This window comes from Syngnathoides biaculeatus, chromosome 22 (genome assembly GCF_019802595.1).
Source record: "Syngnathoides biaculeatus isolate LvHL_M chromosome 22, ASM1980259v1, whole genome shotgun sequence".
Taxonomy (NCBI): domain Eukaryota; kingdom Metazoa; phylum Chordata; class Actinopteri; order Syngnathiformes; family Syngnathidae; genus Syngnathoides; species Syngnathoides biaculeatus.
The window spans coordinates 9,485,143-9,512,361 of NC_084661.1; the positions used below are offsets into that span (position 1 = coordinate 9,485,143).

The window sequence follows — 27,219 nt, forward strand, 5'->3', positions numbered from 1 at the left end:
CACAATGAGAAGAGAAGCATCCAAGTTAAACGAGATGTTTATTAACCCCGCTCGTTTTCCCGACAGCTGATGCTAATGTGGAGCGCTGTCAGACTCATTAGCATGAAGACTAATGAGCTCATAATCACGCGTAATCATGAAAATAAATAAATAATATCTGCATTTTCGTGCAAAGGCAAACTGCCCGTTATGGACAGTCGTTATTTTTGACTCATTTTTCCGAGTTTTAAATTTCACCAACCTCCACAGAAATATAGTTTTGTTTTTTTCACAAATAAGAAAGTAAGTGCTTACTCTAAGGAAAAGCATTGTCTTTTGTGAAAATGTATTGATATTACATTAGAATACTCTCGGCTGGTGCATATACTGTCCATTTAAAATGTACACTAGAATTTTGGCAATGTTCAGCACGATTGACTGCCTATCACCTTCTGTCAGGCTCCTTTTTTGTTGAATGAAAAACAACAGAAATTATTTGGTACATCTTGTCTTTCTCAGCGGAAATTAAATCTGCCCATCATAAAATACGCTGTATAAAGCAACTAAATTGTTATATTGGCAACACTAAGACTGCTTTTGTCAACCAGCTTCGCAGCTTCAAAATGTCTATTTGGGGGAGAAAAAAAAGCCCTGACAAATGAAATCAAAGTACAGTGATGCCTCGATTCCCGGTTTGGACCACAATCGGTTCCAGAAAACGATTCAAAAAGTGAATTGTTTGAAAACCGAATCAATGTTTCCCATTACAATTAATTGAAAAAGAAATAATGCATTCCAAGTCTAAAAAAATTGGCTTTTTAAAGCATTTTTTACCTTTTCCTTATAATAAACTGCACAGTACAAAATACATATATAATTTAAATAGTTAATATAATAAAATAATTTAAGAAATATATTTATTTTTTCCTGAAAATGTATGCTTTAGTAGTAGAGTACGCTAGGCTGGGAGTGCATTGCTGTATCTGTAGCGACTTGGCCCCCGGCCTTGTTAACTTTTTTTACTGACAAAAGTGGAGAATAACTATAAATAAGCAACTTTCCTTCTTTGGAGCCATGATTGGGGGTTAATACGGTCCTCGATAAGAAGAAAAACAACAGTCACTACCGGGACATGTCTATGTGCAGAGGCTGCGTTATACAGAATAGCAAAATTGTCCTGGTTATGCCACACGCGTTAAGTCATTTCCGTTTTTGTTTTTTTTGTTTTTTTTTTGGGGGGGGGGGTCGACTTGACAATGACAAAACGCGTCGTGGGTTGGTCAGCTGCTTGCGACACGCGCATTGTGTTATTTCCGGGTTTTTTCGGTGGCATGGGAATTCACACCAAAGCGCGTCGTGGGTCAGCTGGTCTGGCCGCGCGCAATATGTTATTCACGCATATTGTCGGGGGCGTTCGGATACCGATTTTCGTTCAAAATCAGAAGCAAAAAAATCTCAAAATTTTAATTTGAAAACAGATTTGTTCGAAAACGGGGACGTTCAAGAACCGAGGCTTTACTGTAATGGAATTGATTGCCAAGACCTATACCAAGGTTTGTTTTTTTTTCTTGTTGTATACTTCTAGTTCTAGTTAAGTTCCCACAACAACAACTAAATCTGTAACAAATTTGTAAGCCATTTGGGTTTAGATTCAATATGACCAAACAAACATCACACAAAAAAGTTGATTATAAAATTTTGCTGGTGGCTTTTTCCAAGGCACATTTTCCCATTTTGTGGATGCAAGAAGAAGCTGGCGTAAAAGTTTCTGTGGGTCCGACGTGGCGAGTGGGGGTGGAATCCCGGCTCCTGGATTCCGGCCGACGGCGATTACAATCCAGAAAAAGTGCAAAATAACATTTAACGCCGCTGGGCTGCTGAGTGGAAAATAGTGCGATGGTAATAAATGGTGTGTCACAAGAAGGGTCCACGTGGGGCGTTCACGCAATGTTTCACCCAGTGCACAGTCGTCAAGCGAGGAGGTGCTGGTGGTGGGGTGGAAGGTGGGGGGTTTAGCTTGACAACTCCAGCCTAATTACACCGTCTAGGCTCAGTAGGTCCATAAATCAACGCCTCAGGTGAATCCTAAAAGAGCACAATGGATGCGGTCGCATCTCGACACACTTAATGGGACTCTGACTAAAGGTGATGAGATTCTTTTGCAATCGTGGCGAGACTACATTCCCTACTTAGAATATTTGAGATGAACTGTTTTTGTTGAAAACATCTAACTTCTTCAGAGTGTTTATACAATGGCATGATGAGCGGCAGGGGAGCATTGGAGGGGAGGGTGGGCATCAATTACACAGATAAGCAAATGATAATAAATGGCTCATCAAATAACTCTTTGGCGATTTATGGAAAAGGGGGGCAAATGGAAAAGAGATTTTTCTGTGTTATGAGGGTCTTTAGATCGTGGTGACAAGCTGACTGGATGTTGATGTAGAATTCCAGGAAACTGCTTAATTAAAGTGGAGGAGTTATTGCATATACAGTCTACATTTCAACCGTGAGGTGGGGCCTTAATAGTCTGCAACATGTTTGTTCAAGTTCTGACCTTGTAGAATTGTTTTATGGGAAGACCTCAAACTTTGGCCTTATGGAAAATCCACATGCAATAACAAGCCAAGCCAAATAGTCGCAAGCATCGACAGTATGCCTAAAAAAAATACTGAAAGAATACTGGAAACATCCATTCTACAATAGGGTTAGGTATATTTTACAGGTATCCTTGAAAAACAAATTTATCCAAGAGATTTTGCTAATTGTGGGGCGGCACAATGGCTCAGCTGGAAAGTTCTGAGGTCCCAGCTTCAATCCCGGCCCCGCCTGTGTGGAGTTTGCATGTTCTCCCTGTGCCTGCATGAGTTTTCTCCGGGCACTTTGGTTTCTTCCCACAAACCAAAAACATGCAACAATAATTGGACACTCTAAATTGCCCCTAGGTGCAATTGTGAGTGCGGCTGTTGTCTGTCTCCATGTGCCCTGCAATTGGCTGGCAACCACTTCAGGGTGCAGCTGGGATGGCTCCAGCACTCCCTGCAACCAAGGAAAATGGATGGATTTTGCCAATTGCTACCAAATTTTAACCACTTAGACTAATCAGAGCAGCTATTCTAATGGCAAAATATTTGAGTTTTTGTCATTGTGGGTGACCACAGTGTGGCTCCAAAGTTTGATGAATTTTGAAACTGATTCGTGACACCCTCCCCCCAAATCTTTAATCCGGCTTGGTGAAACTGCCCTTTAAAATTGAATTTTCAAACAGTTCTAGGGCTCTTGAAAATGTCCAAAATTACCCTAAAATGGCAATTTCAAACCAAAATTGCAGAAAGTCCATCAATCCTGTGTATTTTCAGGTATAGCTTCATCCAGGTTTTTGACACATTTTCTCAAGTTGCAAAAAATGATCCCCTCATCTATGAGGATATAGCAGAAGAGAGAATAAAAGTAAACCACTTAACATTTTGACTGAACATGAGGCTGTCACGTGGGAAGTGAGCGCCACTGTTAATGGGCGCTGGCACAGTAAATAATGCAGCTTTGCTAATTGGCCGGGTTAATAATTTATGTGGGTTGGGGGGGTGGAGCGTACTTTATGGATAAAGAACATGCTGGCGTCTTGTTTGAGAACAAACCACTCTCACCTATTCTGTCGCTCTCTTCCTTATTGATGACTTGGTTATGCCAGCGAGTAAAGTGTTGCGAAGGGGTTCAAAATGGTGGTCCAAACTCAGTCCTAACAATGGTTTCCCTTGATTGTCATAAACACTAGGAAACAAGTTTTATCTTTCCATTATATTAATTGTAAGATGAATCAATAGGTATAGCGCAGGGAAGAATGTTTGTGACTCAAATAACGGTGAAATGTTTTATAATGCATGTGACTTTAAAATTTTTTTGATGAAAGTAACGACGAACAATTGTATGTTTGACCGTAAATAATAATGTGTGATCCAAGTTACCATAAACAGTTGTTTATCGGATGTAAACAATAGTATGTTTGTGATCCACGTGAAGATAAAAAACTGTATGTTGGTAATTGAAGTACTCATAAACAATTGTACGATTATGATCAAAATGATCATACACAATTGTACATTTAGTGATCCGAATAAATAACATCAAGCCACCTCACATCCACCAAATGTTTACAACTTAGATCAAAGAAATAAATTTTTTTAAGTATTTGAAACAGAATGTACAAGGTACAGGATGTACTTGGGCAGTGAGCCACATGCTGCTTCACTGTGTCCCCAAACAATGGCAGAGGTGAATCATTTATCTAGAGGGCAGTGACAAGATTAAATGTTGCTCGGAAGCCAGAAGGATGCTCGCGGATGGGCACAGAAAAGGAGTACGACACACAGGTGGGTCGGAAAAATTGATTTGACCGTAAAGGTGATTTAACCCCTCTTGGGGTGTCCGCTTTCCACATAAAAGTAGCCCATAAAAAGCAAGGGGGGGGAAAAGAAAGTCTTCCGGCCGTGTGGGGTCGGCACCTTGACACCAGGAAACAAAAAGATCAATAAGTCACTCGGGGCTTCAAAGAATTTCTGACCAGCCAAAAGCTTCTGATGGCATTGGATAAAAAGTGAGGATAATTTCAAAAAGTTTTTTACTATTCTTAGACCAAATAAATCATCTAATCTAGACATTTTCTATTCTCAAAAACTCACCACATTTTGCAGATGGGTTCATGATCTCAACTCTAAAGATAAAAATTCAGCCCACGAAGCCATTTTTACTTCACAGCGTGAAAGCTCGTACACGACTATCATGAGTGGACCCATTAAAAAATCTCAACAAGCCGTGCCTGAAAAGATGCAGGAAGCCTGGCGGTTTGGTTCATAGTGGCCATTTTAGGAACATCTTTCCATTTTTCGATCCAAAAAATAGTGTCAATAGCATTGCTTGATGGTTATTGAAAAGTCAGCCCCTCAAGCCCAGTTTCTCTGCAGAAGAGGACATTTGGAAGGCACGTCTGCCACGAGTAGACTCGACAAATCTTGCTTAGAAGTGGACATTGTAGCATCTTCTTTCAAAGACACACTTGTTCCAGAAATTCTGTCTGCTACCAAATTTCAGCCACTTAGTAGATGAGTGACGCAAGCTTTGTGGAGTTTGCATGTTCTGCCCGTACCTGGGTGGGTTTCCTCCTACATCCCAAAATTTTGCATTCACTGGAGACTCTAAATTGGCCCTAGGTGTGATTGTGAGTGTGACTCTATGTCCCTTGCGATTGGCTGGCAGTTCAGTGTGTACCTCCTCTCCTGACAGTATTTAGCTGGGATAGGCTACAGCACTCCCGGGATCCTTGGGAAGATAAGCGGCTCAGAAAATGGATGGATGGATTTTTATACCTTGGTCAGGTCCATTTGTAAGATGTAAAGGTCAAGTGTCAAGGATACAAAGCCTTTAAAGATACCACCCCTGACTAGATTAATTGGCTGCAGTGTGATTGATGCACAGGCATCAAGTGTGCTTTCACCCTTTTTCCTTGCAATATGTCAAATTTGGTATCAGCAAGTATGATTGGGGCGGGGGGCAACTTGAAACGGAGCCCTGCTGCGGAGGTCGAGGGATCCTCGTGTGGGCTGTAGTGGGCACACACAGCGGATGTAACGTGATCTCCGGAGACCTCCTGAGCATGACGGCTTGAGCCGCCTTTGGATTGTGAAAGTGATTATCGAGGGGTTGCGATTGTAAACTGGGACACTCACCTCCCAGGGATGGCGTGCAACGCGCCACCGACTCCCATTCAACCCATCCACCCGCCCCCTCCACGGGCGGCCCCCTTCTGGCTCGCCAACTCCTTGACCTCCGCCACCCTCTCCGACATCCTTACATTCCCTTAGCAGCTGAACCTGTGAGGCCCCATGCAGGGCTCTCCAAAGTAGTGCCTGTCAACAGCTGCCCTCCGGCATTTGGGGAATCTGCCCCCTCTGCACCATGCTGGGGGAGGTGGAGTGAGGACAGGTAGCAGGTGCAGGGTTGCTCCACCTGGATCACAAGCACCTGACACACTCATCGCTAAATTAAGAGCTGTTGTTAGGCTCCTCGGGAGCTAGCCTTAAGCTGACTGGTACCTTCGACATTGCGGACTTTTGTGAAAGGGACTCGTAGAAAAATTAAATCGCCGCAGGCACGGATATAAACAAGCCTGAACGTTTCTTATTGTTTTCCTTTTGGCTTGTCCCGTTAGGGGTCGCCACAGCGTGTCGTCTTTTTCCCATCAAAGCTTCTCTCGTGCATCTTCCTTTCTAACACCCACTGTCCTCATGTCCTCCCTCACAACATCCATCAACTATTTCTTTGGTGTTCCTCTTGCCCTGATGCCTGGCAGCTCCATCCTCAGCACCCTTCTACCAATATACTCACTCTCTCGCCTTTGAACATGTGCAAACCATGGATGTCTGCTGTCTCTAACCTTGTCTCCAAAACATCCAACTTTGGCTGTCCCTCTAATGAGCTCATTTCCAGACCTATCCAACCTGTTCACGCCAAGTGAGAACCTCAGCATCTTCATTTCTGCTACCTCCAGAAGCCTTAACTTTGTATTCCTTAATTTTCTAAAATTTTAATTCATTTTTTTTCTACTTGTTGGATATTTATTTTTTTAGGAATTTACTTGAAATTATTTTTTTTCCATTTTACTATATTTTAATATTTTTCATCCATTAATTTTGTACTTTTTTCATCAATTTTGTTTTCCAATATAGTCTAATTTTCACATATTTTGCCCATTTTTCTGATCTTGTATTTCAAATAAACTTTCCTTAATTTGTGTATTTTATTTGAATCAATCTATTAATTTAGCAAATTATTTCATTTAATTGCTCGAATATTTTTATTTATATTTCATGATTTTAAGATGTGTAATTACCATACGGTTTCTTCGTCAGACCAGAGGTAATCGGCCAACACTTGCAAGTGAGCTAGCCTGGTGCTAAGTGGCTACTCGATCGATGGTTTTCGGATGGTGGGGAGGGGGGGATTGCTGAACGTGCCACCCTGAGAGCTCAGACAGATGGCTGTGAAGGCTTCCTCCTCATGTTACATTGTTTCAAGGATTCCGTTGTTTGTTCACTTTCGGGGTTTGTGTGTACACAAGTCTGCAACCTGTGAGACCCCCCCCCCCTGCCCCCCCACCCATCATATCTCCGGTCCGCTTAGCAGTTGTCGCGCCTTTTATGAGGTATTAGCCTATATATTAACCCAGCTTTTATTTTCGGATTCAGATTTCCAAAGGAGTGGTGGGGGGTTTGGGGGGGGGGTCAGTTTTTATTGTCACTTGAATGTGCAGAAATACACACTATGTATCCACTAGTATTGCTTCGATCAAGCTTATCGTCCACCTTTAAAAGGTGGTGGTGGGACGCTAACTACACAGTTAAATATTTGTATTGAGTAATTTAGTCTCAGCTTTGTGTTATCGGTGACAAAGCGAAATTGTTATTAGTCTGATATATTGTTTGTTTCACATGGAAAAAATAATTTGAACAAATAACGTTCCATGTATTGAAAAAATAACTTCTGTAATGTAGCATTGATTCATTCATTTTTTATCCCCACAAGGGTTGTGGATCTTGTGCCATCGTATTGTTTGTGTTCTTTAATTAAAAATAATTTTATTGCATACAAATTTTGTACATTACACAATTACAATTAAACATAGTGTGATATGACGTAACATTCAAGGTTCTATATTTATTTTTTTAATTAAGAATAGTGTGATAACACCTATTTATATTTTAATATCAATTGCATTTGTAGTTGATTTTTAAATAATGTTCCTTTTTTTATTTAAAGTGTAGTGTAATATCTTGTATCAGAGAACAATTTTAGGAAATGTGTATGTGTATGTGTAAAAGTATTTGTGAATTTCTCCTTTTTTAAACTTAATTTTCCATTTTAAAATAGGTATCATGGTGGCTTTGTATGAGTCCGCATTTAAAATATATTAAAATCAAAAATAGTGTGACAACTAATTGCATGACACTTTTTTGTTTACATTTACTTTTTTATCTAAATTTTGGGGCTAATCAGAAGATGTTTCCTTATCCCGGGCACTTTTGTTGATTCATTTTGCAATAATAATTCCCAAAAATAAAATGAAGTGCATTTTTTAACTGTTAATATGCAACAGTTTTAAAATAATTTGTGATATCTTGTAACATTTATTGCGTTTTTATTTTTGTTACTTTAAAAAAAATGTCAAATCATTTAGATCTTGTAATATTCAAAATTATTTTTTTTACATAAAAAATATTCTGGAAAAACCTTGACAAGTGACAAAAAGAACGAGTCTCACTATTCAAGCGTCTTTAATTTTACAACTCAAATACTTGCTTTATAAAAAAAAAAAAAAAAGTATTGTTCCTGGCAGGCAAAGATTGTTCAATGAAGTTTTTCTAGGCGCTTCCACAGCGACTGCGCTGTAAGGCACTCACGCTGGCACTCTGGCCACATTTTGCTATCTGCAGCCGCCTGTGTGGCGATAGGACGGCTTGGCGCCAATCGCCCTGGCAGAGCGGTGGACGGAGAACAAGCCAGACGGCAGGAACCTCGGGCGCAAGCCTCTGTCTGAGTGCCCAACGTATGTCTGTCTTTCTGTCTGAACAGTACACGAAAGATGAAAGATGATTTCTGTTGGGCAAAGCATAATATAGAAATGACAAGTACATTTTATCCATACTCGGGAATATTTGTGACTGGTTACCGTATATTAGTTGTTCTGTTAATCTCTATTTTACAAGGTGGTGACCTTAATAATTGCTGAAAAGAGTAATCAGATAAGTGGTGACATTTTTATGATGTGACTTCTACTTTGTGTGTGACTTGGATTGTTTTGTGACTTTTTTACTAAGTGAATTAGTTCTAGTTATGCCAGGGTGACAGTTATCATTCATTTCTGGGCAGAGTAGCAATTGCATTAATCATGAAATGTATATTGCATGCATGTGAATACATGTGCTGTGGACTTTTTTACTGAGAGTATTTTCAAGTCATAATGTTTATTTCTATTGTGTGACAGTGGATGACTAATATTTGGGGAGAGAAGCATTTGGATTAACAATGATTTGGACATTGTGTGCCCTTGACAAAGCGAGCATGCAGTGGTCTTTAATTCATCATGAATAATTATTTCCTCATGCATTCTTCCAATTGATGGAAATATTGCAGGGTATTTAAAAAAAAAAAATGTCAGGTCTTCATCGCCCTTAATCTCTCATTTGCTGCTTCTGCGTTGGCTTCCTCAGTCTTGACCTTCCTTACTTTCCACCTTCTCCTCCATGCCGCTCATTTGCGGAAAAAATGGCTGACAGCTTCCCGCCGCACACCCTGGCCGGCTCGATTAAAGCGAGAACGGGCTTGAAAATGAGTTTGCCATCCCGGACCGCTTCATTGATAGATGGGGGGCGACAGCTCGGCTCGGCGTCTCGCGAGGGCGCCGATGAAGGGTTCGCGCGGTGTTCGGCGGGATGATTGATGCGCCGGCGTCCGAGCGCAGGGAAGCCGCCCGGTAATTCGATTAATCTCAACCTGTGCGCTGGTAATTGTTACAGTAAGTGCGTGTTAAAACGGGAGGGAGATTGCTTTCCAAGTGAGTCGTGGTGTTACACATCCTCTCCCCCACCCCACCCCCAACGCCATTATTATCCTTTTCTCCTTAGATGTGGATTTGCATGTTAATGACAAGAGTACATTTCCTCCGTTGGTGGAGAACATAGATGAACTGTGGCAGGCAAATTAGGGAGGCATTTTTTTGTTTTGATGACGTGTGGAAATAGAAACACTTTTAGCTAGAAATTTGAGTTGTTGCTATCCTTTTGATGGACTGCATATATTACTAAATAGCAAACCAAATGGCCCGTGTAATTAATGTAATTTATTGTGCAATCTGAGGAGGTGCGTTCCCCTTTTTAACAGACTTGCCTTTGGAGATCAGCGGTGCGGTGAGAATGATTGATGTCAGGCTGCTCGGCGATTTACGCAAGGAGTGCCTGAAATTCGAGCAAATTATGGTACTTTTGAAGAAAAGAAATCATTACAAATATACTACACAGTCACACCTTGGAGGAAGTTGGATCGCCGATTTACGCAAGGAGTGCCTGAAATTCGAGCAAATTATGGTACTTTTGAAGAAAAGAAATCATTACAAATATACTACACAGTCGCACCTTGGAGGAAGCTGGACTTGTAAATGGAATTTGTTTTTGTTTGCATTATTGAAAAAAATACACAAATACAGTCACACTTCGAAGACAAGTGGGACTTGTTGATTAAATGTCTATTTTAAAAATGTATTCGCTAAATGAACTTAAATTAAAAGTTGACAGCAAATGTAATGTTTCAAGTCTTGATTAAATCATTGGACATTAATTTATTTATTAGAAAAACAAATTACCATCACATCGTAGAGAAATAAATGATTTTATTCTGATTTATGTTAATTCCCTCCTCCAAAATACACAATATTTCAAAGGTATTTTTCTAAATGAACAATTTGACTAAAAGTCACATGACGGGAAATTCAAGAATTTCAACTGTATTTTTTTTAAACTACAGTCACACTTAGGAAGAAGGTGGGACTTTTTAATTACATTTAAAAATACTAATTAAAAATACTACACTAATTCCTCATTTATAGCAGAGGTTAGGTTCCTGACCCTCCCCAATTGATGTTAGGGTTACCTACCACCCCCAAAAATTAAAACATCCACTCCAAATCTCATAACATGGTGATTTACGTGAAATATGAATATGAATATGAATAAGTAATGATACATAGCAAGGGAACACTGTATAAATAATTACAGTCACACCATGGATGAATAAGGGTCTTTTAATATTTTTTCATGTATAAATGTAATAATTATAAATAAAATATAAATAAAATCACAACAAGGAGGAGTTAGCGACTTTTTGATTTAAAATGAAATTGGGGATCATTTTTACTTGTTCTGACATCCTTTTGTCTGTAGGTCTCAAAAAGGAGACGTCTGGTCACCGCGTAACTTAAGAGCAACGCTTAGCAGCGAGGCGGCGTGTAGTAGAAAAAGTCAACTTTTATGACAAATGACAGCATTTTGCATCATTGCCTTTGGGCGTGTGAGCGTCTGTTTGGGGGCGCCGGGTGGAAATTCCCACAAGCGGGACAAGTGCGGGGCGGGGGTGTGAGGAAAACGCCAGAGAAGGAGGCCTGTTGGAGCTGCCACGTCCCATTAAGAGCTTAGGAGGCGTTAAAATATGGTCGGCGGGTTCCCATTGGGGAGGGATTGGCGCCGATGACGCGTCCCGGCCCCGGCGATAAACAAAGATCCTGCTAGGGATGCGTGCCTCCCGCATGCAGAAGAGGGATGACATAACTTTTGGAAGTGAAGATTCAAATTAAGACCAATCAGATGTCGGACTGGTTTTCTAGTCAACATGTCATTCTTACAGCGTGAAACGGTCCTGTTGCCAGTTGATTCCATCAAGTTTCATGTTTCCGTGCTTTCACAAATAGTTTGCCTGCATCAGAGAGACAGCTGGCATTTATTTGGAACACAGAACCCAGTGTCCGATATTGACGGCATCCCGCAATTGGGGATAAAACAGGGCGAGAAAAGCAAGTGTCTGGTGTCAAACTTCACACCCCTAGTTCTGACTTCCCGTCATTCCATTTCACACAGCCACCATCTCATCTCTGGGACTACCTCCAAGGTTGGCAAATTGGTAAAAATGACTTGGTTGTTGTGCTTTGACAACACAACAGGGCAAGATAAACAAGTGTCGGGTGTTAAACTTCACACTCCAGTTGTTGATTTTTGCTATTCCCTTTGCGCAATCGTTGTCCTGTCTCTGATACGCTGAAGCCAGCAAATTGGCGAAGAATCCAGCACTGTGTCTCGCTCTTTGACAATTGCTTTCAACACAACAGTCCGAGAAAAATGAGTGTTGGGTGGTAGAATTCATCCCCCAGTTTCCAGCTTTCTGTTCTTTCCTTTCCCTTTCAGCCCCTTTTACTTTTTCACAGATTGGCATCCAAGGTACAATCAGAGCAGTTACAGAGAAGGGGTGGCGACTGTGTGAAAGGAAATACTCCAGCGTTTAGGGGGATTTAACACTCAATACTTGCGTCTCCCTTTCTATTTTGTTGAAAGCAAATGTGAAAACAGAACAGCAGCTCTGTGAAGGGGAATAAAGCAAAACTGGGACGAGGGTGTAAGGTTAACATCTGACACTCACTTCTCCTGTCCTGTTGTGTGTAAAGCAGTTGCGCAACATTAATTGTGCATGTAATTATCTGATGGTGGGAAGCCGTGTCTCTGCGTGAAACACGCAGGCAAATCAATCGCAGACCTCTGTTGCGCCAATCCTGCTGAAATTCTGGGCAAAAGGGATTTTTGCCTCCAACCTCGACCTCCAAATGCAAATTGCCAGGTCAACCTCTGACCCTCTTTCCGTGTCGGTGCCGTTTGCACCGAACGGCGACCCGGGTAAAGAGGCGGAAAAACACCCGTCTTTAACCACAAGTCTCTACATGTCTCCCCGTGACCCCGAGCCAACCACTTCCAATCCAAAGTGGGGGAGGGGCCAGGGGGGCCACAATCAAAGGAGAGCACTCCACCGCATGAACTCCTGCTGAGCGAGTCTGCTTGTTTTAACACTTATTTATTCCTCTTTGCCATTCAAGGCTGCTCCTCTTCTAACTGGGCAGCATAAAAAAGGAGGAGGCGGCGGTAAGGGGGTGGGGGGGGTAGCGGGCCGTCCTTGGAGGCACGGTCCAAAATTCCGGGGAATCTTGGCAACGTCTCGGGATAGATGGGACCCTCATGGATATAACCCCCGCCCCCTCCTCCCAGCAATACCACAATGGATGAATAGGTAAACAGAAGGGTGAGAAAGAGTGATGGCAAAAAGAGAATGTTCACTCTCATGAAGGAACAAAGAACGTGGTTTGTGTGTGAGCGTGTGTGTGGCGCCAGACTGTGTGTGTGTGTGTGTGTGTGTGTGTGGTGTGTGTGTGTGTGTGTGTGCATGTGCGGAGTGCGGGGAGGAAAAGTTTGGTGGTTCGGGCCCAGTAATGGGAGTTAGCTCGGCGCAAAAAGGTGAATTCTTCCTCCTGAGACACTCAGGTAACGTTTCATTGTGCCCCTAATCCTTCTATATAGAACAGCCCCATTAGAGACACAGTAGAGTTAATGGGAGTGGGGGGTCAGGGGGGTGGCCCTTCTACAATTATTCCCCAACTAGGCTCCAGAAACGTGAACCCACAACGTTTCCTGTGACAGAAGAAATTAATCACAAACTCAGAATTTAACCATGGACAGGCTTTTAGTTGGGGGAGCCCCCTGTTGCTGGAACAACTTGGGACCGCAGAGTTGGGCTGTCTGGTTTTTCATTTCATGTGAATAAATAAGACAAAACTGCTATTTTAAGTTTAAAAAATGAATAAATCGTATTTTAATTTATTTTTGATTGTATGTTGTTTCAGAGTATAATTCATCTTATTATATGAAATGAGTGGTGTTTCTTGCTTTCAAATATATCTTAGAAAATAAGAAGAATATTAATAATTTACACTGTAGGTTCTTTTTAACTCGCTACGTGTTTTTCTTTAGAAAATAAGCCGTCTTTTTAATTTTGTTAAAATAGGAAAAAAAAGAATCAACATCAGGTTCTTTTTGTTTTCTTTTTTGAAAATATTTGTTTTTACTATTTTTATTTTAAATGTTATTGTTTCACCCACACATCTTCTGAAACATGTAGTAAAGCGACTTACACAAATATATAAAAGTATCACATACAATGTCTGCCTTGCACTTGCCCATAATGTTTGTGTGTAATTATTGCGAGTTTTTAAAATTTGAATATCTCAATGAAAATAAACAGTAGTTGTAAATTATTAATATAATTTGGATTTTTTTAGCCATAGGACTGCCCCAGTCAAAGAGTGACAGTATTTTATTGTCAAACACACTCCTGATCCCCTGTAAAAAGTTATCTAAAAAATACTGTATTGTTGTTTCATAAAAATCTCTAGTAAAATATGACGGGGCTAAAATTTCAACAAAAAAATGAACTTCACAAAAAGAAAGTTGTACTTCAACCTTAAACTTTCAGTCAAACAAAATATTATGTACGCAAAGACTTGTTTCAATGGCGGCTTTAAATGAAATAATTAAAAAATCAGCAACACCTTTCAAAAAGAAGCATCAGAATTAGCATATAAAGGTCAGGTGTAATGGAAAGTATATATATGACCACCAAAAAACATTTTCCATAGTAATTTGATCCATTCAATTTTGAATGTCATTTAAATTTGTCAGTTTTCTAATAACATTAAGTCCATATGGTCTGATGTGTTAAATAAATAAATAAACAAACAAACAAATAAATAAATACAGTGGCACTTTTTAAAAGTATCTAATTTTGCATATAGACATCGGTTGGTATGAAAATCATATTTCGGACCCCCCCCCCAAAAAAAAAAAAAAAGATAGACTTAGGGAGGGTAAGATGGGGAACTATTTACCTGTACCACTCCAGGCCGTTGTGGTAGTTGCGGTCAAAGAAGTGCGGCTCTGCCCCCACGGCCCTGACGTCCGGATGGACCCGGAGGAACTCCAGCAGGGCACGGGTGCCTCCCTTCTTCACACCGACGATTAGCGCCTGAGGCAGTTTCTTGACGCCCTCCCCGAGCGGGCTGAGTCTACCTGCGAGCCTCGGTGACACCTTCCAGCCGGCCACCCCCAGCTGCGGCGGCAGTCGGATGCCAGCAGCCTCCGCCCTCTTCTGCGGCGCTTCCGGCACCGACGGCCCGCCGGGCTCGTCCGCGAGCACCCGGGAAGACCGCCTGGAGCTCGGGTAGCCCGTCGCTTCCTCAACGCCGGTCCACTCGAGCCTCCTACGGGAGTCGAGTTTCGGCTCGTCCGCGACTGCCCGGCGGGAGGTCGACCGCGGCGGTGTGGCAAGGCAGTGAAGCAGCAGGAGGAGAGAGGTGAGCAGCGAGGCCAGCATGAGCGCCGCTCTTCGGGACTGGGGCGTCCGGTTCACCGGCGAGCGCCATCCCTGGGTGGTCGCTGCGGGGGCCACCGCCATGCTAGGCGCGCATCACCCAGTCGTCTCGTTGCCATGAAGACATCGACGGGTTCGTCCACACCCAGGAAAAAAAAAAAAAAAAAAAAACTACCTGGTGCGGCGGGAGTCCGTTCGGACCCGGAAAATAATCTTAAGGAGCTCGTTTATTGAGTTTGTTTCTGTTTTCAGAGATGACAGGTGACTTTTGAGTCTTCTCAATCTCTGACTCGGGCGCCGCACGTGTGTACGGTTGTAAACTTCTTTCGTGTCGGTATGGTTGACGGACGCCCGTGCCGACCAATCAAAAGAAGGCAAAGGCGCGACAGGGGCCAATCATATTTTACGTAGGCGGGTGCGTTTCTCTAATTTCGGTATAGCGCAAATAAAATTTAGTTTTTAATCCTGTAGTTATGGGTAGAAAATAGTAATTTAAGAGATCATTTTTTATTTTTTTTGATGTGATACTTACTTTAAATATCTATTTCAATAAGTTACCTGTTTAAAAAATGTGGTCACTAATTACATTGGTACCACAATGTTAGTCATGTAACACGATTGCTTTAAAATACTTTTACAGACACACAGATGCCTCGCTTTAGAGGTCGCGGGTTCAAATCCGGGCGACGGGCTTCCTGTGTGGAGTTTGCATGTTCTCCGCTTGCCTGCGTGGGTTTTCTCCAGGGACTCCGGTTTCCTCCCACATTCGAAAAACATGCATGGTAGGTTTATTCTAAATTGTCAGTAAGTGTGAATGTGTGTGTGAATGGTTGTTTGTCTACAATTGTCTGGCGACCATTCCTGGGTGTGCCCCACCTCTCTTTTAAAGTCATTCAGAATAGGCTACAGCACACCCGCAATCTGTGTTGGGAGTAAACCTATTAGAACATTCTGTTATTTTATTACAAAATGTATGTAATGGTAATTTGTTTTATTACTGTAGAGAATGTGTATTACATTATAATTGCTTTTGGAAATTTCCATAATCAAAATTTTACCTAGATTTCATGCATTGCTGCAATAGCTCAGATTTATTGAGAAATAGCAGGAAGAACATCTTAGCATCTTCCACAGCTGGTCTTTTGGCTTTGGCGAGCATGACCCCCGCGTAGTTTAATAAAATAATAATGCTCAGATACCAAATTGCCCAACACATCACTAAGACACTCAATGCAGACAAAAGAGCAGCATTTTGCCTGTAAAACTATCACTCTTTAAAAAACAAAAAGCAAAGTACAAAAGTAATGCTTTGCCGGCATCTACAGGCAAGCATAACCCTTTTCCAGCTTTTTAATTATTAGCATATTTTCACTGTTCGAGATTAGATTCATTCCCCAAACCCCGCGAACAGCAGAGAAACACTCATCTCGATTTTAAAATTTATATATCACAAACAGTGACGCTAATTGGGTCGTACCAAGTGTGCGATCGCAGATGGCATCATGTCATGGGCCGTAACGCACAAGGGCAATTTGGGCGATGTTTCCGTCTGTATTCTCCCAACACCCCCGACCCCACTCCCGCCCTCTAACAATTGGCTCTATAGTGGAAAGATGTTTTCAGGGCATTGCTGATTGGTGAAATGTTACCATCGGCAACCCCTGCCCCCCCTCACTAAGGATCGACTCATGGGGCACCATCTTGGCCTGTCGCAAGTGACACTTTTCAATCACACAGTTGCTGATTGCAAACAACTCTTCTGTAGTTTGGCATTTAGGATTGAGCAGCTAGCTGTTACCAGCTAATCCGCTGGTAAAATCCACCACAGCCAATAGTGATCCGGACCTTTCTCTGGATTATGTGACCTCAACCTCCACAAGGAGCCTCGCTTGTCTGTCTGGGACCTCTACTCGCTACTTGGTGAGTTCACGAATGGTGACTCACGATTAGCTGCGGGTTCACTGTAGTGAAATTGCCTCGACTTTTGCAACAATGTGTCCTTGGAGAGGTCTATACTCCCCTGTGGGACATTTTTGGTCATTCATGAGCAGTGTAGACCAGGAAAAGCTCATCCATGCTTTCATCTAAAGTAGACTTGACTACTGTAATGGTCTTCTTTCTGAGTATTAAACAGCTGCAGCTCTCGTTCTGACCAAAACAAAGCGATCAGAGCATACAACTCCAATCCTAAAGTCCTTGCACTGGTTTCCAGTCAGCTTTAGAATAGATTTAAAAGTCCTGCTACTGGTCTATAGATCACTAAACGATTCTGGCCCTGTATACATGAAAGAAATGCTTAAGGAATACAAACCCAGTCGAGCTCTGAGATCGACTGACTCGGGTCAAATAGTGGAGCGCAGAGTCCAAAGCAAACACGGTGAAGCAGCATTTACCTATTATGCTGCACACAAATGGAATAAAGTTGACAACAGAGGTGAGGTCAGCCCCAAGTTTGAATATTTTTAAATCCAGGTTGAAAACTTCTTTTTTCTCATGCTTTTTAGAATATATCAACTTTTTGGTCATATTACTTGATGACCTCTGTATGTGGTTTTAACTGTCTTTTTTAAAAATATTTTGTTTGTCATTTTTATTGTTTCTATCCCGTTTTAAATGTTTTATCTTTTTGTTTTCAAATGGCTTTAATCATGCAAAGCGCATTGAGTTATCTCGTGTATGAAATGCGCTATACAAATAAATTTGCTTTGCTTTGTAGAATTGAAACAAGAACAAATTTATGGCGGCCCGAGACATTTGCACTATTTTGTCATTCAACCTTTAATATTTTTAGTGTCAGGAGTTGGACATCACTGAAAGCCTTGATAAAAGAAAAGCCCACTAATGACATATGATAATGCACACGTGTGCTCATAATGTGCAAAACATAAATGTGACACCAATGGTTAATAATCAAATAAGAATGCAAGCTTGCTAATATCTTCTGTGCCTCTCCAGCTGCACGAAGGCCACCAGGGAAGTTTCCCTCCACCTCCATGAGGTCTTTCTTTTTTTTTTTTTTTTTTGTGACACATAGAGGAACAAAATAGTGATAACGGGCCCTATTATTCCTTGACAAGTGGACAAGAACAGAACCAAATGTTTAACATCTGCTGCCCCGCCTGGTGGCGATTTAGCATGAGAATGCGAGGGGCGGGTCGCCGGAAAAGTGGACGGCACATCTGTCCCGCCGTGTTGTGAGTTGGGGGGGGACAATGCACCAGCGTACCCCATAGCTTAACAAATCGCGCACGAGGTCTTTTTGTCAGCGCTCGATCAGTCCAGCATTCCCTCACAGGGGTCATGTGGCAGTGTAAAAAATACAATAAATATATATATATATATATATAGGGAAACTTCCTGATACCTAACAAGCTTTGGTATCAGGAAGAATAAATCAAATCACCAAAGCGTGATAAAAAGGATTGGCATTTGTTTTAAGTAATGGTGTTGTGTTTTGCTTTTTCTGTGCAAAAGCAAAAATATATATAGATTCATACTAGTAAATACATCCATCCATTTTCTTTGCCGCTTATCCTCACGAGTGTGGCGGGGAGTGAGCTGTCAACGGGCAGGAGTCGGGGTACACCCTCAACTGGTTGCCAGCCAATCGCAGGGCACATCGAGACAAACGGCCGCACTCACAATCACACCTAGGGACAATTTAGAGTGTTTAATTATTGTTGAATGCTTTTGGGATATGGGAGGAAACCAGAGTGCCCGGAGAAAACCCACGCAGGCACGGGGAGAACATGCAAACTCAACACAGGTGGGTCCGGGATTGAACCCGGGACATCAGAACTGTGAAGCCAAAGCTTTACCATCTGATCCACCGTGGCGTCCAAACTAGAAATTTTTTTGCATTATAAAAATAATAATAATAAATCTGAGCTCTTATTTTAAGGCCATAGAGCCCAACTCTTTTGCCAACGAAAGCAGTGTTTTAGCCGAGAGCAAAATGGCTGACACAACCAATTTCAAGTGAAAGTCCAAAATGCTGGAGATGCTCGTGGGCGATACGATCTCGGCGACCGGCAAATGAGCAGTGGAGGCGTCACGTTAGAGCGTCGTCGTGGCATGTTCATTAAAAAGCAATATGTGGAAGTCCCGTCCGCCATTTCCTGAAGATATCCATCGGGCCCGGGGATCCAAAGACGACAGCGAATGCCGCGCACTTGTAATCGCCGCATTCAATCGTAAAGCACACATTGGATGATGTGGAGGGATCGGAAGACGATTCGGCAAAGAATTTGTTGAATCAGGTGTTTTCAGGGAGGGGGTGACGTCATGTGCGTTTAATCCAACTCCTCGGGGGTCCGTCGTGCCAGTTTTACCATGGATCAGGGTTTCAAGGTAAGGATTTGAAATAAGTTGATGCGTTTCAATTTAGGTGTTTTGATCTGAGTTAGAGTTTCAAGATTGGTTTGGGTTTTCAAACTAAGATTGGGATTCCGAGGCAAGATTATGATTTGCAATTACGTTTTTTTTATACCTGGTTTTGTGTTTCAAAATGGGGTTTCGAGCCCTGCTAAAGGGTTCAGAACAGGATTATGGTTTCAAATTCTCTTCAAGGCAGTACCGTAATTTCCGGCCCATAGAGTGCGCCTGATTACAAGCCTCACCCAGTACATTTGTAAAGGAAATACCATTTGGCATACACGTAAGTCGGCACAGTGGTTCAGCTGGTTAAGTATTTGCCTCACAGTTCTGAGGACTCGGGGTCAATCCTGCCCCTGCCTGTGTGGTGTTTGCATGTTCTCCCTGTGCCTGTGTGGATTTTCTCCGGGCACTCCGGTTTCCTCCCACATACCAAAAACATCCAACATTAATTGAACACTCCAAATTGCACCGAGGTGTGATTTTGAGTGCGGCTGTTTGTCTCTATGTGCCCTGTGATTGGCTGGCAACCAGTTGAGGGTGTACCCCGCCTCCTGCCCATTGACAACTGGGATAGGCTCCAGCACTCCCCCTCCTGCAACCCTCGTGAGGATAAGTGGCAAAAGAAAATGGATGGATGGACATACATAAGCTGCACCTGTGTAAAAGCCGCAAGTGCCACCATTGAAACACAAGATATTTACAAAGACGGTACGCAGAATGACTTTTCAAAGTTTTAATACGTTAGCTCAACTTAACATAGCAACAACATGGTATTATGAACTGGGCTGTTAAAAAAAAAAAAGCATACCGGTAGAAATAAAAAAAACTGCTGCAGCAGCTACACAGTAGCAACACAGTACCTAACTAACACTAACCGTACCGGTTAAAAAAACATACCTAAATCACTGAGACGCGGCAGTAACACAGCAGCAACACGCTAGCACAGCGGTAACACTAGCACAACGCTAACAGGGCCGGTAAAAAAAATAAAAATAAAAAATACCGGTAAAAGTCACTTCCTCGGCACATATATTCCACCGGTCTCACTCTTACCTTTTCCTCTCGAGTGCCCCCTAGCGGCCGTTAGAAAAAAAAATGCACAAATTAGCCGCATCACCGCATAAGCCACAGGGTTGAAAGCGTGTGAAAAAGGTCGCGGTTTATAGGCTGCAAATTACGGTATTTGTTTCATGTCAGAGGTTTCAAATAACAGTTTCAAAGTAGGTTCAAACCCAGGGTTAGGGTTTTAAAAGAGAGATAGGGTTTCAAGCCAGGGATATTGTTTCAAACTAAGGTTTAAAGTGTTGGTTAGGGTTTCAAACAAGGGTTAGGTTGCCAAAGCCAAGTTTAGGGGGTCGAGCCCATGAGAGGGTTATTATTAGTCTCACAGTAAGTTTTAAAGGTTAGGTTTTCATAGTATGGCTCCAAGCCTGAATTAGGGTTTTACACTAAAGTTTCAACATTGGGTTAGGGTTTCAAAGTATGGATTATGGTTTCATTGCATAATTTGAAATTCCAGTAGAGCTTCAAAGTATTGTCTAAAGAGATTATAAGGTATCAAAGTATCTTTTCAAGCTTAGGTTTCTAGCTTGTGTTTGAGTTTCAAAGTAAGGTTTTAAACTGCCCTGCGATTGGCTGGCAAACAGTTCAGAGTGTACCCCGCCTCCCGCCAATTTACAGCTCTGATGGGCTCCAGCACTCCTGCGACCCTTGTAAGGATAAGCGCCTAATAAAATGGATGAATGGATGGTTTTAAACCAGTTTTAGGGTTTCGTCTCAGAGAGTGAAATTACACTTTCAAAGGATAGTCTGAAGCCAGATTGATGGTTTCTTAGTTGGGTTTCAAGACAAGAGTTAGGTTTCAAATTAGGGTGTCAAGCGTGGGTTAGTGATTCAAGACAGCCCCATGCACCCCACCCCCCATCCCCACCGCTTCGTCCTAATAATAAACTCCCTGAAGGCTGTATACACTGAGATGCAGCGGGAGACAAGGCTGCAGCGGGCGGATATTGACTTACCTCTGCAGACAGACGAGCCGCTAATGGCAAACGGGCGGTTGAAGTGGCTGGAAAAAGATCCATTTAACGCCGCAGACGCTCCCGCTTTCCTGGACCCGCTACAAGCACGGCCCTGCGCCAGCCCGACCGAAAACTTCTAGGAATGTCGGAATTTGCGGCGTTTTCGGGACGGCGGGCTTCGAGCTGGAAAGCGGAGCCGAGCAAAGCCTTTTGACTAATGAGGAGAGGGATGATTGGCGGCCTGAGCGACTCTGCCATGATTTTATGGGTGACACCTGATATATTATAACCACGCTGAAAAGCAGCAGAGTAACATCCTTAGCAAGTTGGTAGCAATTTCGTTCCCTGACGTTAAATATTTAACACAAATGACAAAACTGCCTAGGGCGCATGGTGGATCAGCTGGAAAGCGTTGGCCTCACAGTTCTGAGGTCCCGGATTCAATCCCGGACCCGCCTGTGTGGAGTTTGCATGTTCTCCCCCTGCCTGCGTGGGTTTTATCCAGGGACTCGGGTTTCCTCCCACATCCCAAAAACTAGCAACATTAATTGGACACTCTAAATTGCCCCCAAGGTGTGATAGTGAGTGTGGCTATTGGTCTCTATGTGCCCTACGATTGGCTGGCAACCAGTTCAGGGTGGTCTCCCCCGCCTCTTGCCCATTGACAGCTGGGATAGGCTCCAGCACGCTCCGTGACCCTCGTGAGGATAAGCGGCAAATGAAATTGATGGATGGATGGATGGATGGATGGATGGATGGATGGATGGATGGATGGACAAAACTGTCACGTGTGTATTGGTGGGTTTTCCAAACAGGGTTTGAGTTCCAAATGAAGTGTTTAAAACTGTTGTTAGGGTTTCAAAGAAGGAGTTCAAATCAGGGTGAGGGTTTTGAGAGTGTAAAGATTTCAAATTGTGGTTTCAAGACATGGATCTGGATTTCAAAGTAGGGTCTCAAGTAAGTGTTTGGGTTAAAGTTTGCTTTCAAATCAATCATAGGATTTCAAATAAGGATTAGGTTTTCTTTTCCCAGGTGAGGGATTCAAATTGGGATTTTAAGAGAGGAAAAGTTTGGGTTTGGTATGGTCTTGTTTCTGCTCATCTTTAGGGCTCCAAAAAGGGTTAGGGTTTCAAGTTATTGATTTAAGATAGGGTTGTCACAGGATTTCAAGACTGGATGAAGATTGCAAGTTAAGGTTTTAAGTTAATGTTGGCGTTTCAAGACAGGGTCATGGTTTCAAGGCCAGGCTTACATTTAAAGTTGGGTTCCAAGTTAGGTTTAGGGTTTAAAAGTAGGGTTTCAAGACAGGGTCACTTTTCAAAGTAAGTCACAGTTTCGTTTCAAAACAGGGTTTTGCTTCGAAATGAGATTTTTTTTAAGCCTGGGCGAAGATTTTAATGTAGGGCTTCAATTGACAATGGTCTCAGGTTTAGGGTTTCAAGGTATTCTTTCAAGTGGGTGAGGGTTCCAAAGTAGGATTTTTGCATCATAGTGGGTTTCAAATCAGTGTTTGGGTTCGGGTTTTAGGGTTCAGACAACGTTTTGTGCAGCAAAGTAGGCTGTCAAGCCAGAATAAAGAGGATCTTTGGAAACAACTATTCTTTATCTTTGGGTTTTTTTTGCTTTGACACCCTAAAAAATGCCTGAAGTTTCCAAACCTCAGGTGTTCAGTTGCGTTCCCGCTCACAGCTAATGAGAGTAAGATGAACCCCGAGGCAATCTTTCCTTGTCACTCGCATCGTAAAGTCAGCATCTTTCAGGCGTTAGCCAGCCGCTAACCTCTTCACCCGCCGGGCCTTGCTCACAACACATGAGATCTTACCCGGTCAGGTGCAAAATATGTAATGAGGAACATTTGTTACTGTCAGCATCTGCCCGTGAAATTATCATCTTTGGGTTTTTTTTGTTTTTTTTTTTTGTTTTTGTTTTTTTTACAACTCACATGCGTGTCCTTCAGAGGTCCTATTGGAAGACACATCTCGTTATTGAAGAGCTATGACGGGATTATGATGCTGGACCACTACCATTTTTCCTTTTGAAATGATTGTTTTGTCTCAACAATTGGGAATCTCGTGAAATTTTTTCAAGAATAAAGTTGTAATATTATGAGAATAAAGTTTTTGTTTTTAGATGACAGAGTAAATATTACTAGGGTAGTAAATGTGTTTTTCTTCTGGATAAAGTTGTAATCTTATGAGAATAAAGTTTTGTTTTTAGATTACATAGTAAATATTAGTAGGGTCGTAAATGTCTTTTTCTTCTGCAATAAAGTCATATAATGTTTTTTTATTTTTAATATGAGTTATATTAATATGAACTCCTATTTTATTTGAAAATAACTGTACCATTTTGAGAATAAAGTCAAGATTTTAAGACAGAATGAATTATTTTATGACAAGTCCAAAAAAATGTGATAGATTAAAATTGTTCTGAGAAGTATGAGAGTGAGTAATATGCCTACACTAATAGAAAACAAAAATTATGGTATTAAACAAATAAAATATATGAAAATATATGTTTTTTTAAAATAAAATCATTCAAGGCTACTGTCTCTGATTAGTTGGTCGTTCTCAAGCGCTGTGGTTTCTTTAAAATCTAATTAGAGGTACACAATAGGGCCATACTAATGTACTACCATTAGGTTTATGCCAGGGGTGCTCAGTGCGTCGAAAAAAAGACATCAGCCAATGTTCCCAATAAATTTCACGCATGCGCAATTGTGCACAGCTGATGCAGTCTCTTCTCAGATATTCTGCGTTGCGCGCAAAATAAAAATCCAATCCAAATTGAAAGTATAACATACAGGTATTCAGTTTGTGACTTTTTGCATTGTGATTCAATGAGTGAGGGATGACTGGTTGTTACATCCAAAGGCACAATTCACATATGTACTGTAAAAAATAAAAAGAACAACCCACTGGTTTCTTTTAGGCAGCACAGTCTGTTTTTCCTAGTTTACCTTACACCCCCCCCACCCCCGCTCTTAAAGACATACACCCATGATTACAAATGTTACAGTACTTACGCAGCCCATCAATGATGTGTTTTATAATGACAGCGTCCACCACCGCTTTAGTAAGCAACACAGTCTGGGCAACGTAGAGGAAAGATGAGATAGACATGCTGCTAAGGTTTACTTTCGATATTCATGAAGAAAGTTAAAAAAGAAATGCTGTCGTTTTAAGATGAAATGACTGTAAGAGTATGTGAATAATCAAAGAAAAAGTGTTTAAACTGGATGAGATTTTCTCTTTTCCAAGTGGGAAAGTAGTAGAAAGTAGAAAGTGCAGGATGAGATGGTGTGTAATTTTAAAATTCCACCTTGGCACAGCCTGATCCAGGATGAAAGCACAGACAATACAGTGCGCAAAAAGCTAATTCTGTATTTTAAATATCGGAGGCAACATAACATTAACCTTAGCCGTCGGTAGGTTGGTAGGCTGGGTGCTTGAAAAGTAGATCTTGGGGTAAAAAAGTCTGGGCAACCCCGGTTTATGCTGACTGCTTTAACAAATATGACCAAAAAAAGTACATAATGATGACAAAACTGTAAACCTCTCCTGTAACAACAGATTATGATCTCATGGTCCCTAAGCCCTGCACAATAATAAGGGTTCAATGTGCTCTACTTTACTCAGCGGCAGGATCCTATCGCTATGCCAACATCAAGGCCCTTGTCGGTGATTTACGCAGCAAACATCCATAGCGATAGATAGAAAGCGAAGACTTCAAGCCTCCGTCCCGGTTTCTGCCTGACCACATTGATGTGGAACTCCTGGAACTTCTCTTATATTATTAATTCATCCGGGATGAAAGGAGGAACAAAAAGGCAATAAATTAGAGGCAAAATACCCCCCACGGCCCCAACCTCATCCCACCCCCTCTCACTTCCATCTCATTTGGATGTACAGATAGCAGAGATGGGGGCCGCAGTTTGACACCACTCATTTACAACTGCGAGCCTGGAATACATTACCTTGCCAGAACATCATCATAATGGAGGGGCATCCATCTCTCTCTCTCACACACACACACACACAAGCGCGGTGCAGTAATAAAGCTTATCTTTGGGTGACAGTGCGTCTGACTGGGCCGAGCCAAGTATCCAGCGGCTCTGCTTAACAGCACATAAATATGCACTTCTGCCTGCGCCGGACGGCAATTTAATAAGGCAGAGCTGACGGCTGCGCGCACAAACACCTGCTTGTTCACAAAATATACGCGCTAACTGTGAGGGATGCTACCTTTTTTATCCCCCAGAATATTGAAACACTTCACATATACAGCCCTCCGAATTGTCTGAAGTGTGTGTCGGTGCCTCCTCCAAAGTTTAAAATGTTCTCAACCTTTTTCCAGGTGTTAACCCTCATCTCCGTAATCATAATCTTATCAGGATAGCGTCATACACACAGTGAAGAAAGTAAGTATTTGAACACCCTCCTATATTGCAAGTTCTCGCACTTAGAAATCATGGAGGGGTCTGAAATTTTCATCGTAGATGTACTGTATGTCCACTGTGAGAGAGATATTCTTAAAAGAAAAATCCAGAAATCACAATGTATGATTTTTTTAATGATTTATTTGTGGGATACGGCTGCAAATAAGTATTTGAACACCTGTCTATCAGATAGAATTGTGACACTTAAAGACCTGTTAGTCGGCCTTTAAAAGTCCACCTCCACTCCATCTATTATCCTGAATCATATGCACCTGTGTGCATGAAGATACCTGTCCACCCCATACAATCCCTAAGACTCAAACTTGTAACATCGCCAAGACCAAAGACACCAGAGACAAAATTTTACAACTCCACACGGCTGGAAAGGGCTACGGACAAATTGCCAAGCAGCTTTAGTGAAAAAAGGTCCACTGTTAAAAAATGGAAGAAGCTAAACATGATGGTCAATCTCAATCGGAGTGGAGCCCCATGCAAGATATCACTTTGTGGGGTCTGATCCTTAGAAAAGTTAGGAATCAACCCAGGACTACACAACAGGACTTGGTCAATGACCTGAAAAGAGCTGGGACCACTGTTTCCAAGGTGACTATTGGTAATACACTAAGACGTCATGGTTTGAAATCATGTATGGCACGAAAGGTTCCCCTGCTTAAACCAGCACGTCAAGGCTTATCTTAAGTTTGCCAATGACCATTTGGATGATACAGAGGAGTCATGGGAGAAGGTTTTGTGGTCAGATTAGACCAAAATGGAAGTTTTTGGTCATCATTCCAGTAACCGTGTTTTGAGGAAGACGAATGATGAGTTCCATCCCAAGAACACCATCCCTACTATGAAGCATGGGGGTGGTAGCATCATGCTTTGGGGGTGTTTTTCTGCACATGGGAGAGGACGACTGCACTGTATTAAGGAGAGGATGAGCGCGACCATGTATTGTGAGATTTTGGGGAACAACCTCTTTCCTTCAGTCAGAGCATTGAAGATGGGTCGTGGCTGGGTCTTTCAACAAGACAATGACCCGAAGCACACAGGGAGGAAAACCAAGGAGTGGCTCCGTAAGAAGCATATCAAGGTTCTGGCGTGGCCTAGCCAGTCTCCAGACCTAAACCCAATGGAAATCTTTGGAGGGGGCTGAAACTCCATGTATCTCAGCGACACCCCAGAAACCTTTCTGATCTAGAGAAGATCTGTGTGGAGGAGTGGCAAAGGCTACTGTACCAAATATTAACATTGGTTTTCCCAAGTGTTCAAATACTCATTTGCAGCTGTATCACAGAAATAAATCGTTAAAAAAAAATCATGCATTATGATTTCTAGATTTTTCTCACAGTGGACATGCACCTACGATGAAAATTTCAGACCCCTCCATGATTTCCAAGT

At 42.0% G+C, this 27,219-nt stretch overlaps 2 protein-coding genes across 2 annotated transcripts in view; one reads left to right on the forward strand and one right to left on the reverse strand.

Moving 5' to 3' along the window:
- Positions 1–15,330, reverse strand: part of LOC133495138 (heparan sulfate glucosamine 3-O-sulfotransferase 3A1-like) — a 32,834-nt gene extending 17,504 nt beyond the window's left edge. The window contains exon 1 of the mRNA XM_061809402.1: positions 14,504–15,330. Within this exon, the coding sequence (XP_061665386.1) occupies positions 14,504–15,069 (566 nt within the window). The 5' untranslated portion in view covers positions 15,070–15,330. The remainder of the gene's footprint in view (positions 1–14,503) is intronic.
- Positions 14,831–27,219, forward strand: part of LOC133495137 (protoheme IX farnesyltransferase, mitochondrial) — a 57,694-nt gene continuing 45,305 nt past the window's right edge. Inside the window, exons 1-2 of the mRNA XM_061809401.1 lie at positions 14,831–14,968; positions 15,626–15,767. Coding sequence (XP_061665385.1) covers positions 15,696–15,767 — 72 coding nt within the window. The 5' untranslated portion in view covers positions 14,831–14,968; positions 15,626–15,695. The remainder of the gene's footprint in view (positions 14,969–15,625; positions 15,768–27,219) is intronic.